Here is an 18,900-nt window from a genome sequence, read left to right as displayed (position 1 = left end):
AAAAAAGAATAGGGACTCTTGGCTGGAAATAATACCAGGATTAAGGTGCTTGCCTTGCATGAGACTGGCCCTTGTTCCAGGTCCCCAGCACCACATGGTCCACTTAGCACCCCTTAGCACAAAGCTGGGTGTAGCCTCAACAACCCCTGAAAGTCTCTCTCTTCAAGGTCTATTACTATAAAGGGGTAATTCATTTTATTCATCTTACAAAGCTTCTCTTATTGAGATTCTGGAGCGAACAATATTGTTAGTAAAGGCTAATTCATTTGCACTGCAACTGTTGCCCTTGCTTCACAAGGACAAAGAGAAGGGCAGCTCAGCAGCTCAAATACCTCACACCAGTGAAATTCCTGCTGGCCTGTGTATGTTCCTCTGTGCCCACACTTCCCCCTTCCGTCAAAGAGATGCAAGGTAATTCAGGCTAGTTCGAACAAGAAACCATTTTGTTCTTTTTCTCCAGTTTGCAGTCTACAAAGACTACAACTTTACAATGACATTTTTTAAATTTCAAGGATCATAAAACACTCTCAGCCCCCTTTTCTGAAAGGAACATAAAGAAAAAAATCTAAGATTAAAAAGAAGTGAAGGGCCAAAGAGAATATAATGGGTAATATATTTGTCTTGCATGTGGTCAACCTGGGTTGGATCCTTGGCACCCCATAGGTCCCCTGAGCACCATCAGGAGTGATCCTTGAGCGTGAAGACAAGTGTGAACTGAGTACCCCAAAACCTAAATAATAAACAAAGAAATGGGAAATAAAGTACTGACTTAAGGAAATGTGAAAATGGATAGTATGAGTGTCATTTGTTTGAAGGTCAACAGAGCATCACTGAGCACTGTGGGTGAAAGTGCACCCTAAAAAATAAGTCACTTTAAGCCCTAGAGCAGGGGTCTCAAACTCACAGCTCTCGGGGCTGTTTGTGGCCCTCTGTACAACATTTTGTGGCCCTGCCCTAGAAGAATATTTTTTGTTTTGTTTTGTTTTAGTTGTTTGGATCACACCCCCAATGTTCAAGGCTTACTACTGACTTTGCATTCAAGGATCATCCCGACTTTGCCTCCTGCGGCCCCCAGGTAAAATTGAGTTTGAGACCCCTGCCCTAGAGAGTCCATGTACTTCCTATTGATATCATAATTTAAGGGGTTGTAATTTGGGGGTGGTGCTCAGGGGTTACTCCTGGGCTCTATGATCAGATATTGTTCCTGGCAGGTTCAGCAGACCATGTGGGGTGCCGGGAGTCTAACTTGGGTCCATCCTGGGTCAGCCACGTGCAAGGCAAATGCCTTACCACTGTGCTATCACTCAGGCCCCTCTGAGAGTGATTTTTAAAGTGCCAATCTGTATGGGTCGACTAAAGGCAAAAGCAACTGCACATAAACTGTGCCCCATTTGTGTACCATTTGTGTACCATTTGTGCCCCATTTGTGTACCATTGAAAGACAATGGTATAGAGGAGCGATGGCATAGGAGCTCAGGCCTTGCATGATCGATCCCTGCCACCATGTGCTTCCCTGAATACCATTAGGCATGATCCCAGAGCACAGCACCAAGAATAGCCCCTGACACCTCTAGGTGGGACCCAACAGAAACCACCCCCTCAAAAAAATCAAACTACTTCCAAGGACAGCACTTCAGTAATTCTGAAACTGTGATGTTTGCTGGAACTGTACTGTTCAGTAAATGGATGGATGAGACCAAGGGACGGATCAGCAGGGTAAGAAGGCTAGAATGATTTGTGTGGTAGTGGCTGAGAGCAGTAAACTGTCACAGAAAAAAACAAAAATATGGCCAAAGGAGAGTCAGAAAGGCAACAACTCTTTGCTGTTGACTATTTTTCAAGATAAGATTTTATTTCAGGGGCCGGAGAGATAGCATGGAGGTAAGGCGTTTGCCTTTCATGCAGGAGGTCATCGGTTCAAATCCCGGCGCCCCATATGGTCCCCTGTGCCTGCCAGGAGCAATTTCTGAGCCTGGAGCCAGAAATAACCCCTGAGCACTGCTGGGTGTGACCCAAAAATCACAAAAAAAAAAAAAAAGATTTTATTTCAAAAAACTCCAATTCTTTTCTATTTGGGGGAATACAACTGGAGGTGCTCATGAGTCAGTCCTGGTGGTATTTAGGAGACTCTATGGCTCAGGGGTCCTCAAACTTTTTAAACAGGGAGCCAGTTCACTGTCCCTCAGACCATTGGAGGGTCTGACTATAGTAAAAACAAAACTTATGAACGAATTCTTAGGCACACTGCATATATCTTATTTTGCAATGAAGAAACAAAACAGATACAAATACAATATGTGGCCCGCAGGCCATAGTTTGAGGACCACTGCATGTGATGCTGGGAGTTGAACCACTGTGACCCTGTCAGATCTCTCTGGTCCCAGACGTTTCTTTTTTTTTTTTTTTTTTTTTTGGCTTTTTGGGCCACACCCTGTTATGCTCAGGCTATGTGTTGGCTATGTGCTCAGAAATCACTCCTGGCTCAGGGGACCATATGGGATGCAGAGGATCGAACCAAGGTCCGTCCTAGATTGGCTGGCTGCATGCAAGGCCCCCAAAATTTCAATTCTTAACAAATTCAGAAACTTGGGGAGAATGTGAAGCCTTATTTCTATGTACAGAGAATTGATGAAACCATGGGACTGCTCCCCTACCCAAGTTCCTCTAAGACTCACAGGGTATGAAGTTGCTGACCTCGTGGAAGTTTTCCATGTAAGGTTCTTCTCTTATTAATAGAGCTTTATCTTTTTTGCATGAAGCTCATTCCCAGCAGACTAGGACTCTGCTAAATGACATTTTGGTAATACCCCACTTTATAACGGAGATCCTACTTAAGAGTTTAATTTTAAAAAGATTTCTGCTAATCTCTTTCGCAAAATCTTGAATTTAAAAAACTTTTGAAAATCACTAATTCAATCTCATCCATATTCATGCTCTCCTCCCTCTCTCTCTCCTATCATAATCTCCCTTACATGCTTCCCCTTTATGTACCACACCTGGAACATTCTTGTTCGGTACTTGGACTCCAGACCAAAGATTCCTTTACTTTTTCTCTTGGGTTTAGTTCAGAGGTCTTTTACTTCAAAAATAAACCCTTCTCAGGCCATGAACTCACGGGGAATAGGATCCAGCTGGTCAGGCTCCTCCTTCCCACTTATTCTCACAAGTGTGTTTCCCTGGGCAAAGCAGCTTGCACTTCAGTTGAGCCCAAGACCCTTTCTCTCTGGCTCCTGATGGTCCCTTCAATTGGTTCAGGAAGTGGTCTTGACACCATGAGTATGGACCATGCTCAATACGAACATTTGTTCTCTGGGCAAGAATCCTGCCCTTTGCTTGTCTGTTTACGACCATGCCAACAGCATGCTGGGGAACACTGCTCTTCCAGTTTTGCTAAGATAGCATATGCAGGGCACTCCCTTATGGACAGTGTCCATTCCCTTTATGTCTATGCTATCACTGCTTTTGCAGATGGCATGTATGTGGCCAAAGGAACAGCACAATGTTTTCTAAAAAGGCCTGAAGAACATACAGCAGGTGCCCCTCCTCTTTCCCTGTGTGCTGGTCATTTTGGTAATTTACTGGAAGATACCACTCCTAGCTGAAAGGGTCTATTTTTTCCTTTTGGTTTTCAGGCAGGACATGGCTATTCTCAAGGTCTACTCTCTCAGTCCAGTGCTTAGGGGACCATGCAGTGCTGAGGATCAAACCTGGTCCTCTTGCACACAAGCATGAGCTCAGCACTTTGAGCAATGTCTGTCCCTTTCTCTACTTTCTCTTGAAATAGTCCTCTCCTTCTTTCACTACATCAAAACAATGTTCTTTTCAACATCCTGTATTCACTCACTTCTGTTACAGGGCACTTATTTGACAGAATTGCAAAGCTAGCTGGTATGGACTATCTTTGGCCCAATCTTAATAGCTAAGTGGTCTTAGACAAAGTCTTATAATGGGGGAGACTGTTCTCCCTATTAGCCTGTGTGCTTTTTTACCTACTTCACAGTCCTCAGATGTTATTTTTACTGCTGACTACCCAACCTTTCCAAACTCCTATACAGAGAAAGCTTGACTCAAAGGAGTCCCAATGATGCCTACCTTCTATTATACACACCCTTGAGTAGTCCTTGCTTACAGTGTACCACAGTTGGTCTACTTGACCAACAACATACGGCAGAAATGACCACTGTGTGTCACTTCTAAGACTTCGGCTTCCACATTTGTTCCCTATGAGCTGGCTCCCTCTAGGGGAATGTCTGTTGGGAAGCAACCCATGAATGAAGCTCATGTGTCAATGAATTGTAGATACCAGTCAGCAGCCTATCCCATCCCAGAGTGTGACTGCCACCTCATGAAAACCACCCAGCTGTGCTGCTCCAGGATTCCTCACACCCAGTAGCTGCATAACGATACACATCTGTTGTTTTGAAGCTTCTGTTTGGAGATACTGGGTTCTACAACCAACTGATGGGTTACTGACTCCTAGTTCACTTAGCAGATCTTCCTTAGTGTGCAGATAATACACAGTAGCCATCAAACAGGAAGTCCTTCCTCTCTACCTAGCCTGCCCTCCCAATATGCTTAGGATTCAGTTCTCAGGATAGCACCACTACTGATTCCTCTCCCATGCACTCAGCTCCTTTGCCCTTTCAAATGGTTCATAAAGACTCAATTGGAGGTGGTGCCTCTTCTTCCTAGGATCTTTCAACTATCACTCAATCATACAATGAGAACACTTCCTTGAAATCTACTCTCTCACTTCTCTTTTTTTTGAAATTTTTTTTTTGTTTTTGGGTCACACCCAGCAGCGCTCAGGGGTTACTCCTGGCTCTATGCTCAGAAATCGCTCCTGGCAAGTTCAGGAGACCATATTGGATGCTGGGATTCGAACTACCGTCCTTCTGCATGCAAGGCAAATGCCTTACCTCCATGCTATCTCTCCAGCCCCTCTCTCACTTCTCTTTAATAATGTTGACAGCAAACCATTCTATCTTTTGGAGTTTTGCACAACTTCAGACTCCCCCCACTTGAACCTGGATTATTTGTGCACAAAATAAAAAGCACATGAAGAAAACAGAAAAGAATGGAAATCCTTATTTTACTTAAGGGAAAAATATATTTAAATGTATCTTTGTTTTGTTGTTGCACCATACCCAAAGGTACTCTGAAGCTATTCACAATTAAGGACCCAGGGGATCATGTGGTACTGGGAAGCCTGGCCTCCTGCATGCAAAACATGAGCTCCAACCCATTGAACTACCTCCTCAGATGCACTGTTTTTTAAGGGCGCTACATCTGGCAGTGCAAATGGATTATTCCCAGCTCTCTATGCTTTAGGATTATTCCTATTACTGGTGGTGCTTGGGGACCATCTGTGGTGCCAGAGATCAAACCAGAGTCAGCTGCATTCAAGGCAAGTGCCTTGTATTATCAGTCCTGGTCCTACTCAACTGCTGCTAAACACATTGTTATCAATCATGCCTTTTAACAAACACACTTCTCCCCTGTAGAAGACATTTGTCAAAACAGCTCACATTTTAAAGGATACAAAAGCTCCTACTACAAATGTTGGATTAAAGACGTGGTTTTGAAAGGTGAAGAGCGTCAGGCCCATGTAGGAGAAGATGAAATTCTCTGCCAAGAAATTGAGAAGCTCGAACAACTGCAAAGAAAGCCAAAAAAGATTAGTCCAGTTAATGATTTAAAAACTTCAACAACCAAGAGATTTAATTCAGCCACAGAAATGTGTGCCACTCATTTATAGACCCCAAAAATATGATTTGGATGGCAGCAAATGTAGAAATGCAAATTTGAGTTCAACAGAAAAAGTCAGAAATCTCCCCTATTTGTTCCCCATTTGACTTCCGTTCTCCAACCCCCGCAGTTGGTCATTCTTATCCTCCTTCCCTCAACCCTATGAATCTTTTTTGTTCTTTGTGTGCAGTGCTAGGTATTCACCCCAGAGCTGCACACGAGAAGCATGTGCTCCACCACAGAGCCTCATACCTGACCATGCCAATGTTTCTTCTGGAAAGTCTCTGCCACTGTCTTAGTCTACCAAATGCTTAATATACCATACCATTGCCTCCCACGATGATGCTATCTCAAGAACCTTAACTGGTACCCCTGCCACTGCCATTTTCTGTACTCACCTAATAAACTGGAAAATAGCATATCTCTCTGGAAATGGCACTTTCAAGACACCCCTCTCTTTATAAGCTCCAGGAGCAAGGCATGATTCAATACATTGGCCTTATCTCTCATTCAGTCTTCTGGCTTTGAGTTGTGTCCTCTCTGTTGTCTGCCTGCCTCCCCTCGGCCTGCTCTCAACACTGCCTAATCACTTATTTTTTAGACTGTTTTACTGGATCACAGGGAAGTTTATCTAGCTTTTACTATATGCCCAATATCATGCTAAAGACTCTATGTGCCTGATATCATTTTAACTTCCCCACAACTCTATGAACCAGGCACTATTATTATCTTCATTTACAACATGACCGAGGGGCTGGAGAGAGTGCAGGGGGCAGGGCGTTTGATTGCTTGTGGGATCCTGCCCTGAGGGGGTATCATTTCCCCTAGAGCTATCTGAATTCCTCCATAAGTCTAGGTTTACCCTTTCTAGCTCCTCAAGCCTCAAACCACTTCCCCCTCCTCTGTCACTGTATATGCGATATGATCAGAGACACCAAGTCTAAGGATGGAAGGAATGGAGGGGCTTTAACATCCACAAACTTTGCATCACCAAGACTGGAAATACCTCATCTGGTAGGCTTATTTGCTGTTTCACTTCCTAGAAACACTATGTCCCCAGCCAACTTTCTCATTACAGCAATGAATTAATCTGTAATATGAACCTGTAACCCAAATATATTGGGGCGAGGGGTTCGACTACTTCTTAAGGGGAATAGGATAACTATACCAAAAAGTGTGGCCCTTGGGGCCTGAGAAATTGTACAGCAGGTAGGGCTTTGCACTTGGCTGACCTGGATTCAATCCCTGTGTGCCCCATAAAGTCACCTGAGAGCCACCAGGAGTAAAGCCCTTAGCACCACCAGGTGTGGCCCTAAAAAACAAGAAAAAAATGATGTGGCTCTAGAAGAAAAAAAAGTACCTTTGCTCCTGTAATTGAATGTAAGCCTTTTCCAGGCTAATCTGACAGTGTACACAAAGATTTGGTTTCTCAGTACAGCCACACATTTGTTTCTAACACAAATATCCTGTACTGCTCATGTGTGTGTCCCATAGATCTGGACTAGAAAATGTTGTGCTATTCTCTCTCCAATGCTCTCCACAAAGCCCAAGTGGCTGCTCTCTAGCACATTCTGTGAAGCCCAAGAACTGACGTGCTGGACATTCCAGGAAACAGAGCAGCTTTCCAAGCCCTGAAAGACTGAAGTTAATCTCTGCATCACAGGGTATTTGACCTGACCAGCTGGATCAGCAGCCCATCTAGTTGATATCACAAGGCAAAACAGGCACACCTCAAAGATATATCTGGTTCAGGTTCCTGTTCAGCTTTCAGACCACAAGAAAGCAAGTAGTGTGGATTTGGGACTTCCTTAGTTTACATAAAAGTTAGGTTTGCAAAAGAGAAGTGTGCAGCAGGCATATCTAAAACTTAATGTACATTCCTTCATTTGAGCCTCAAGGTTGGTGAAGGATCTGGTTAAAAACAAACTAACAAACAAAAAAAAAATCCACCACCAACAAATGCCAGACACACAAAAGAGGGATGTCAAAGAAAATCTAGTGTGCCTGTGGCTATAGTTTTGTAAACTCCAGGAAGGTACTTTTAAGGCCATTAGAAAGAAGACCAGGAAGATAATTGACTGATCAACACAATTATAACCTGGAGCTTATCTGCTGATCACTGCAGCTTGGAAAATACCATGAGAAAAAACGTGAACAGCTCAAAAAAAATTCTTTTACCAAAATAGGAATTGTTTCACTGTAAAAGAAGAAAAGTTGAGGAGCAGAGAAATAATATAACATAGCAGCTGCTTAGCTAGAATAGGGCTGTGGTGTCCCAGAACCCTAGCTACATAGATCCCTGACAACTACAGGAGCCCAGGACCAGGTAAAAGTACCACCAGGTTCAGTCCTAGAACCCCCACAAAAAAGTTCATTCACAGGGGCCAGAGCAAATGCACAGTGGGTAGGACATTTGCCTTGCATGCAGCTGATCTGATTTCCATCCCTAGCCTCCATGTGGTTCCCTGAGCCTGCCAGGAGTAATTCTAAAGTGCTATTGGCTGTGTCCCAAAAACAAACAAAATGTTCATTCACAAGTGAGTTTCTTAGGCTAGAGAGGCAGTATAGTGGGTAGGGCACTTGCCTTGCTCAGGACCAATCTGAGTTTGATCTGTGTCATCCCGTGTCCCCCAAGTACTGCCAGGAGTAATTCCTGAGTGTAAAATCAGGAGTAACCCCTGAGCACCACTGATTGTGGCCCCCAAAAGAGTGCCACCCAAAAAAAGAGATGATAGTCTCTCTTACCTGTTTAGTTCTATGCTGAGACTCCGTGGACAAATTATTATATGTATAATGGGCCTGAGTGATGCCACAAAACAACACAGCAACCACACCTGTAAAGACAAAGTGTTCCAAATAGACCTGAAGAGCGAGCGACCACTTTTATTCTGAGTCTTATATTCTAGAAGATAAAAATGTTTAGTGTGCACATTTCTAGTTGTTATTTTCCAGGTTAAAAGGAGCCACTTTCAATATAAAACTGTGATTAAATTCTAAATCGATGGCATGCACCCCAATGCTAGTACCTGTGTTCACACACTAGACTAGTGGGGCATTTGTAGAAAAAAAGACAGGGAGAAAACATATTAAGGGAGGAGAGTAAGAAGATGAGAAAGAGAAGTTATAGGGGAGCAGGGCTCAGAGGTCTGTCTCAGGTCCACTTGTAAAGTGGGAGGAGAGAAAGCATACAGTCAAGAACATTGACATCATAAGACCCCAACTACAACCCCCCCAAACTTTAATCAGCACCAGTCAAGGTGGCAAGCTGGGGTATGGTGGGAAGAACTTGGGGATTTGGGTGGGGGGAGAGTTAACATAGCTGGTGGGGTTAGTGTTAGGACATTCAATGTCTAAAACTTCACTCCCAATAACTTTGTAAGGCACGCTTCTTGAAAATTCAAACCTTTCCAATCCACGACTGGCTGAATCAGTCCCTGCAAGGAAGTGCTCACTCCCAAAGGGTGACGAACCTGTGAAGCCCCAGGCCTCAGCCAGGAGGAAGGTGCTCCAGGACATCAGGAAGAACAGGCCCGTCTCCAGCAGCTGGAACTCGCGCAATTTGGTGAACTTGGTCACGTAAGATGGTCAAGGTTGGTAACAGAATCTTGGAATACAGAAGTGGGACTGGAAAAAAGAAGTCGTGGCAAGGCATGGAAGTGAAAGATAGGCTCTTGGGCCTCTCTAAACCAATGTCACAGAACAGGGACGCGACCAAGGAAAGAAACACAGCCTTCTGACTGCAAGGGAGCGCTCTGTGGGTCTGTCTGTTTGGCGGCCTTGCCAGAAACCACACAGAGACATCCAAAATGTCAACTCGATTCTTTTGCAAAGGGAGCAATTCTCTAGTGACAAGCAGTTTGTGGGTGTTACCTATCTGATGGGCAGCTTTGGGAATTCCGCTTGATTTGATCGTCACACACTAGTGAAGAAAATTCAGGCAAGTCACTGATTTCCACCAGCTGAAAACACATTTGCTAGTTGCCAGGGGGAAGGTCTCTGGTCAAGCCATTCAATACCTGGGTGGGGAATCTTGTACCAGAATTCCAGAACCATGTACTGTAACAGAAACATTAGCAGCTAGAGCTCCTTCCCTCACGGAACTTGGAATGGGGAAGAGAGAAGAAATACTAGCTGACCTGGCTCCTCCCATATGTTTTACTACCTTTTTCTGCCTCCATCCACCCGCACAATGGGATAACACAGCTTTTTTCCAGCTCAAGGTTGAGTAAATCAAACTTGGGAGACCCTTCGAAAAATTGCTGTATTTAATAATAAAGTCTTTTGGAAGTTTTTAGTAGCTGGTGGAGTCCAGAAGTATGATGACTGCTTGTGTGTAGCCAGTAAGAATTCGATCCTCAGATTCATATGGCCCACCAAGTAATGCCACCAGTGATCCCTATGCACAGAGCCAGAAGTAAATCCTGAGCAATGCGGGGTGTGCCTTTACCCACCCAAATACCATAATAATAATTAAATTAAAAATATTAAATTTTTGGGCCGGAGAGGTGGCGCTAGAGGTAAGGTGTCTGCCTTGCAAGCGCTAGCCAAGGAAGGACCGCGGTTCGATCCCCCAGCGTCCCATATGGTCCCCCCCAAGCCAGGGGCGATTTCTGAGTGCTTAGCCAGGAGTAACCCCTGAGCATCAAATGGGTGTAACCCAAAAAAACAAAAAAATTAAATGTTAATAAAATAATTTTAAAATAAAATTAAAATTAAACTAATAATTTTTTTTTTTTGGTTTTTGGGCCACACCCAGTGACGCTCAGGGGTTACTCCTGGCTATGCGCTCAGAAGTCGCTCCTGGCTTGGGGGACCATATGGGACACCGGGGGATCGAACCGCGGTCCGTCCTAGGCTAGCGCAGGCAATGCAGGCACCTTACCTCTAGCGCCACCGCCCGGCCCCAAACTAATAAATTTTAATAAAATTATTTTTAAAACTGGGGCTGGAGAAATAGCATGGAGGTAAGGTGTTTGTCTTGCACGCAGAAGAACAGTGGTTGACTCCTGGCATCCCATATGGTCCCCTGAGTGCTGATGGGTGTGACCCAAAAAACAAAGAAAAAAATTTTAACAAAAAAATTAAATAATTTAAAATTTTAAATAAAAATTAAATATCACAGAAGTTTTAGAGCTGGAAGTTCCTTAGAGATGATCTAATCCAAATCATAAATGGGGGGTACAGAGAAATAGTAGAACTTAAGACACTGCCATTGCACATGGCCAATCCTGGTCTATCCCTAGCAACATCCATGGCCCCCTAAGCCCTGCAAGAAGGGATTCCTGAACACAGAATCAGGCTGGACATGGCCTCTCTTCAATTAAATATTATTCAATTACAGGCCTAACCCCAAGGGGTCAGTGACTGAATATGGGAGCTGCAAAAATTTTGCTTTACTTTAGATTCCCTTAAAACTGATCTTCAGTGTTTGATTTGTATGCCTATTTTAGGTACTTATATATCCAGTTCTGTGTAAAAAAAGTATCAGGTGAAAGGGATTTCAGTGGAAAAAGCCCCAATCCTTTTAGTCACTGTGGTTTGCAATACTGTTATTGAGAGTGTATCGTGTTTAGCACTTTACCTACTTTCACCACCCAGTTCTGTTCCAGAGTAACCACTTCCCTCCAACAGTCATAGTAATCATGCCTGCTATAGAGATAGTCTGGGGGTAGGGATGAAGGGAAACTGAGGACACTGGTGAAAGAATGGGTGCTCGAACATTGTACACCTGAAACTCAATCATCAAAACTTTGTAACTCACAGTGATTCAATAAATTTTTAAAAAGCCCTGATCTACTTGTGTTTCCCAGAGTAAGTGATATCCAGCCAGAACAATAGTACAGTGGTCAAGTGCTTGCATGTGGCGGACCTGGGCTAGATCCCTGGCATCTCATATGGTCCCCCACGCACTGCACTGCCAAGGGTAATTCCTGAATGCAGAGAGCCACCATTAAGCCCCGAGCACCACTGAGTATGACCCCCCCAAACAAACAAAAATCCAAAGTCGTCAGTGACCCTTGCCCCTTGGGGCAGTCATAGCCTGGGGTGTTACTGGCAAGAAATACACTCTGTTCACTTAAAGTAAAGATTTCAAAGAGGAGGTGCTGAGTTATTTTCTTCCTGAAAAGGGGACAGTAGCCAAGTACATTTGGGAATTTCTGATCTAGTGTCACTTTCCTTCATGGAAGTCCCAGGAGGTGACCTCATCTGCATTAACACAGGAAACTCCAGGAACATTTGTTGTTGTTGTTGTTGTTGTTGTTGTTGTTGTTGTTGTTGTAGTTTTGGGACAACACTCAGCAGTGCTCAGGAGTTACTCTTGGCTCCACACTCAGAAATCACTCCTGGCAGGCTTGGGAGACATATGGGATGCCAAGAATCGAACCCAGGGGGCCGGGAAGGTGGCGCTAGAGGTAAGGTGTCTGCCTTGCAAGCGCTAGTGTAGGAGGGACCGCGGTTCAATCCCCCAGCGTCCCATATGGTCCCCCCAATCCAGGGGCGATTTCTGAGTGCATAGCCAGGAGTAAACCCTGAGTGTCAAATGGGTGTGGCCCAAAAAAACAAAAACAAAAAAGAATTGAACCCAGGTCTGCCTTGGGTCAGCCTCATGCAAGACAAATGCCCTACCACTGTGCTATCTCTTCAGCCCCAGGAACACTTGTTTTATCTTTGAAATCCACAACACAGTGTTTAGCATCAAGTCATGGTTTTTATTTTTTGGGGGGTGGGGATTTGGGGGGCACACCCTGTGATGCTCAGGTGTTACTCCTGACTATGCGCTCAGAAATCGCTCCTGGCTTGACAGAGTGATCCTGGGATGCCAGGGCATCGAACCGAGGTCCATCCTAGGTTAGTGTATGCAAAGCAAGTACTCTACTGCTTGCGCCACTGCTCCGGCCCCTCAAGTCATGGTTTTTAAGGGGTAGTAGAGACAGTCAAGTGGCTGACCCCAGTTTGATCCCTGAGAACACATAATGGTCCCAGCGATGCACTGTCAGAAGTAAGTCCTCTGAGCACAGAACCAGGTGAAAGCCCTGAGCACTACTAGGTGTGCCCCACCTCAAAACAAATAAATGTTTTTTGAATAAAAAATAATGATTTGGGCAGAGCAATAATACAGCAGTTAGGGTGTTTGCCTTGAATACAGTCTACCTAGCTTCAATCCCCAGCGTCCCATATGGTTCTCCGAACTGGCCAAGAGTGACCACCGAATGTAGAGCCAGGAGCAAGGCCTGAGCATCACTGGGTGTGGAAAAATAAATACCCAAGAATGACTTGTAAAAATTATTCTACTAATAAGCCAGTACCAGAACTACAATGTGGCTTCTTTGAACTCTAGAGATAAAGTCAGTGAGTTGAGATAAACTCTCTTCTGCCCCATCATACATTTTGTCTATGCCCTCCAATGGAGTGCCTCACCTTTCTCAAGAGTTAGTCTCCACCCAACAGATTCAATTCCCCTGGGTCACTGTGTCTCATGGGACTTGTAATGAAAGTGCGAGGGCAAGGAGCACTGTGCAAAATGAGATTCTGTTATTTCCTTACTGGCAAAGGTAGTACCTTGATATTCTCTCATCAAGTCCTAAATTATAAAGTAATTAATTACAAGTCAGTGCATTCTTGCAACCTGCAGTGCTTTGTTCTCCTTTTGTTCTCATTCTCTTTCTCTCTCTATTTTTCTTTAAAAAATTATTTTACTTCAAATAAATAATGATGGGGGCCGGAAAGATAGCATGGAGGTAAGGCGTTTGCCTTTCAAGCAGAAGGTCATTGGTTCAAATCCCGGCGTCCCATATGGTCCCCCCCCCTGAGCCTACCAGGAGCGATTTCTGAGCGTGGAGCCAGGAGTAACCCCTGAGCACTGCCGGGAGTGACCCAAACACCAAAAAAATAAATAAATAAATAAATAATGACAACTCCTTCCAAGAGCAGAACTAACAGGAGATCATTGAACACGGTGGCTATGGAAAATAGATAAATACGTTCAAAGGATATTAAGGCCGTCACCACTCCAGTAGCAGCACCCATGGAAAAAGAACCGCTGAAGATCCCAAGGAAGATCCCAATGGACTTGAACATAGCTGTGACATCGAAGGTGTGGCTGTTATCTCCAGCTGGCTGGTAGGCCACTATAGACCTACAAAAGAGACATCTGCTTGATCCTGTGGCCACTCTGGCTTTAACACTAAAAACACTCCAAAACAGGATTAACAGAAACAATAACAAGCATTTTCCAGTGTAAAAAGAATCAGAAAGATGAAGTCCGAAGGATTTAGAGGGAAGAAAAACCAAACTTGGGCATTTAAATCACTAAAATAAGGACAAAAGATAACCCCTCTTCCCCCAAGGGGGAAAATAATCTAAAGAAACCCTGCAGTGGCTTCGGCTAGCAAGAGAACTCAGCTTTCACAAAAAGGGCAATTTGGGGAGGTAGAACATTTTAATGTTTTCTGCAGGGAAGCTGCGCTGGAGTCTTTCCCACCATTTCCAGAGACATTGTGTTCAGGCCCTTCTTTGCTGGCTCTGCTTAAGAGTCACACATAATGAGTGGCTGAAAGTCCAAACGCAGGATTGTGAGCAAACTAATGAGCAAGTCCACTTTCATTCCAGCCCAAGATTCAGACTATTAAGAATATTGCTCAGTACCTTTGGTTTTCTTTATTGGTAATAGGGTGGGGGAAGACAACTGAAGTGCCCTTTCAATTTCCAGAAACCCAGAATGGGGCCGATGCCTAACATCCATTCATCCAGTGAAATGGACTTATATGAAAAGGATGTGAAAGGCTTTTTCAAAGAATTAGAATCCACTCAACAGTCCTTTGAGGGCAACCAGCTGCATCCTCTGCCACAGGAGTCTGAAAAAAAGTCACTCTGCGAGAGACCAGGAGACGTAATTACAGGAGAGACTCGACATCTGGAACTCGCAGTCCAAACCTGGTCTAAAAATCCTTCCTTGAAAACAGTTACACACATACGATTAAGAAATAGAAATGGCCATTGCCAGCAGGTCCTTGGCAAAAGCAGCCATCATTACTAAATGAATTCTCGTCTGTCTTAATTGAGAGACAAATTTTTTCTAAAACATCAAGGGACAAAAAGACCACACAGAAAGAATGCCCGAGAAAGGCAGTACAAAAACAGATTCCTCAGAAAATAATGAATTCTCCCGTAATTAGTGTAATGTTTTGAGGAGTTGAGGATTAAAAAATGGGCTCATTATACTATGGACACCTTATATTGTCTAATATTCTGGTGAAGTTAAAGAAAAAAAACAATTTCTCAAACAAAATTAAAATCTCCAAATTTTAGGATACTTTTTTACATACTGAGAATTTACTAACAACCGAGGACTAAAGTACGCACAATAGAATTTGATCTGAATATGCATAAGCAGCAGATATATAATCCAATAAAATAGTGAAAACCTAAACTCCTTTATCTCAAAAGTTTGCACACGGACAGTGGGTTCTCATACAATATGTATAATACACAAGTGAAAAAATGAGTAGTTTGCACTGTGACCCAATATATAATTGAGGACAGTTTATCATGGGGGCTGGCGTGATAGTACTGCGGCGAGGGCACTTGCCTTGCACACAGGTCAACCTGAGTTCAATATACTGCATCCTATTTGGATCCCTGAACAACACCAGAGTAATTCCTGAATGCAGACCCAGGAGTAACTTCTGAGCTTTGCCAAGTGTGGCCCCAAAACAAACCCAAAACTGTTAATCATGTGAAAGGAAACTTACTTATCTCTCTACTAAGTCAAACTAGCCAAAAGGGGAATTCTCTCTAGATTCTGCTTGAAGAAAAAATGAGGTTCTGTTTTTTCTCTTCTCATCTTTTCTAAGATGCGTTGTGAACAGGGAACTGAATCTGAGGACATGGAGCTGCTGCTTCAGTGAAGAGAAAAATTTCTTGGCTATCAGAGAGATCATGAATCTTTTTTTTTTTTTTTTTTTTTTTTGGTTTTTGGGCCACACCCGGCAGTGCTCAGGGATTACTCCTGGCTGTTTGCTCAGAAATAGCTCCTGGCAGGCACGGGGGACCATATGGGACACTGGGATTCGAACCAACCACCTTTGGTCCTGAATCGGCTGTTTGCGAGGCAAACACTGCTGTGCTATCTCTCCGGGCCCGAGATCATGAATCTTAACAAAAGGTGAGATCAAAGAATCAATGGAAATTCCAGACGCTGCAGAGAAGCTGCACGTACTGGGTGCCTAATCTGATCAAATTAAAATGGAAAAATCTGATTGAGGAGGTTAAAAAACTGCAAGGAAGGCTCATCTTCAACACCAAACTGGTTGGTCTTGTAGCTGCCACCTGGAAGAAGCTTGCACTTGATGTGGAGAGAGAGTCATCCTCTAAAGGTCTCTATTTCTCAACAGAATGTGGAAGGGAACCACTTAGGTGACTCCCAGTGGCATCACTGAGGGACAAGTGGACAAACTGAAACATATGGACGTCTTAAAACTTAACAGATGAGAACCACAAGGAAATAAAATAGAGCATCTGAGCAGCGTATAATGAAAATCATTCACACCGGGGCCAGAGAGGTGGCGCTAAAGGTTAGGTGTCTACCTTACAAGCGCTAGCCAAGGTCCCCGGAGTCCCATATGGTCCCCCCAAGCCAGGGGCAATTTCTGAGCGCTTAGCCAGGAGTAGCCCCTGAGCATCAAACGGGTGTGGCCCGAAAATCCAAAAAAAAAAAAAGAAAAGAAAAGAAAATCATTCACACCTATCAGAAATGATTCCTGATTTGCTAAGGAGATGACATAAAGAAGGGTCAGAGAATATTTTGAGAAGGGTCAGAGTGGAGGGACATTAATCTCATCATTTTAATTTTTCGTTATTTTTTGCGAAGTACAATAGCTTTATTTAGGAAAAGGGAGAGCACATCTCTGCATCAGAGATCGTGGGCAGCAGAGAATTTGCCTAACTTTTCCTAATTTCAGTAAAGTCTAGCACTAACATTGAATTTTAGAAATGGTATCTAGACTTTTGTTTTTTTGGGGGCCACCTGTAGCACTCAGGTTGCTCCTGGTTCTACACTCAGAAATTACTCCTGGCAGGGTTGGGGGACCATGTGGGATGCTGGGGACTGAACTTGAGTTGAAATTTGCATGCAAAGCAAATGTCCTATCTGCTGCACTATCACTCTCCCCACCCCACATTCAGACATTTCTGAGACCCAATCTAAACATAGGATTTTAAATATGTCTCTCTAAGTGTTCATAGTAACCAATTAATCACTGGTAGGGGACCAGGATATTTGATGTGGCTTTAATAAATATAAAATGTCCTTTATGTCAGTGCCATTTTTATGACAGGTCCACTCCAGGACCCCACTGCCACAAATGGAGCCGGGCCTTACTGTACCACTGAAATATGGTTGCCGGCGTGTGTGCACCAGTTGTGACTGGAATGGGTGACTCCAAGAACACATGCACGAGACACAACCCTGTGTGCATGTGTGTTTGGGGGGGCAGAAAGGAAAGGGCAGGAAGGGGAGCTTTAAAAAATAATTCATTGAAAGAAAAATAAAGTCACCTGAAGAACAAATGTTATGACAACCTTCTTTTTACCTGATGACTTCCAAATGTTTTCAAAATGCTGGCTAAAATCAAAGATCCCAGAATAAATTCTGAAATTGCTTCTGCTAGATTAGTCCATGCAAATTTAATAGTTGCTCTATTAATCATAATAATACATTAATAATTAATTAATAATAATAATTTTTGTATGTGTGGTTTAGGGGCCATACCTGTTGGTTCTCAGGAGTTACTCCTGATTTTGCACACAGAAATCACTCCTGAAAGGCTCAGGAGACCATATAGGATACAAGGGGTCAAACCCAGGCCAGCTGTGTGCAAAAGACAAAGGCCCTATTGTTGTACTATGACTCAGGCACTCCCTCATTAACAACTTTTAAAAAATTGTTGTGCTGTTGGGGATCAAACCCAGGACCTCAAACATACAAGCAGTACCAAAAAGCTATATTGTATCCCTTTCCTTATCAAATTTCTCTTATTAACTAAATAGTTAAGAAGGGTTAAAGGAGCAAATACTTGTGTGAGTAGTAAGCCTGCATCTGATCCCTGGTACCACCATATGGTTCCCAAGTACCACCAGAAGTGAATCCTGAGCACACCCTGACCACAAGTATGGTCACAAAACAAAACCGAAACATGTCCACGTCACTTGTCCACCGATGATGAGAGCCTCTAGAAGGACTCCGCCCATTTTCAGCATATGTAACTTTATCTAGTCCCGCCTCCCAGTTAAAGGAGGAAATAAGGGAACAACCAAGACCAAACAGGTGTAAGACCACTAAGTAGCAAGTTAGTCATAGAGGAGACTAGTATTCTTGCAGCCCTGGGGGTGAGGGAGGAAGATATGGAAGGTAGGATGGGAACGGAGGTGTAGGGAGAACAATTCGGTGATGAGAATCCCCCTGTAGGGAGAACAATTCGGTGATGAGAATCCCCCTGATATTAAGTTAACATGTACCTAAAATATTATTGTCAACAATATGTAAGCCACTATGATCAAAATAAAAATATTGGGGCCGGGTGGTGGCGCTAGAGGTAAGGTGTCTGCCTTGCCAGCGCTAGCCTAGGATGGACTGCGGTTCGATCCCCCGGTGTCCCATATGGTCCCCCAAGCCAGGAGCAACTTCTGAGCGCATAGCCAGGAGTAACCCCTGAGCGTCAACGGGTGTGGCCCAAAAACCAAAAAAAATAAAAAATTAAAAAATAAAAATATTAAAAAATAATTTGTCCAGGAGCCGGAGTGATAGCACAGCAGTATGGCGTTTGCCTTGCATGCGGCTGCCGAGACAGACCTGGGTTCGATCCCCAGCATCCCATATGGTACCCCAAGCCAGGAGCTATATCTAAGCACATAGCCAGGAGTAATCCCTGAGCATCACCAGGTATGGCCCCAAAACAAAAAAAAAAATCGAAAAAATAATTTGTCTGCATGTTTGGGCTTCATTGTTTTGGGGCCACACCTGAGAGGAATCAGTCCTGTTGGTACTTGGGACTGAACCCAAGTCAGCTACTTGCAAGTTAGTGCCATGAATTTCATGGCATGTTTGCCATGCCCTGTGCCATACCCTGTCTGAAATGTTTGTTTATTCACTGT

The 18,900-nt window shown here is 43.8% G+C and overlaps 1 protein-coding gene across 1 annotated transcript in view; it reads right to left on the bottom strand.

Moving 5' to 3' along the window:
* Window positions 1-18,900, bottom strand: part of SLC9A6 (solute carrier family 9 member A6) — a 77,014-nt gene that overhangs the window by 28,700 nt on the left and 29,414 nt on the right. Inside the window, exons 7-10 of the mRNA XM_049766652.1 lie at window positions 13,739-13,885; window positions 9,219-9,319; window positions 8,494-8,582; window positions 5,543-5,656 (exon numbers count right to left, since the gene is read on the bottom strand). Coding sequence (XP_049622609.1) covers window positions 5,543-5,656; window positions 8,494-8,582; window positions 9,219-9,319; window positions 13,739-13,885 — 451 coding nt within the window. The remainder of the gene's footprint in view (window positions 1-5,542; window positions 5,657-8,493; window positions 8,583-9,218; window positions 9,320-13,738; window positions 13,886-18,900) is intronic.

Source organism: Suncus etruscus, chromosome X, assembly GCF_024139225.1.
Source record: "Suncus etruscus isolate mSunEtr1 chromosome X, mSunEtr1.pri.cur, whole genome shotgun sequence".
NCBI lineage: Eukaryota > Metazoa > Chordata > Mammalia > Eulipotyphla > Soricidae > Suncus > Suncus etruscus.
This window is presented reverse-complemented; position numbering and strand designations above follow the sequence as displayed.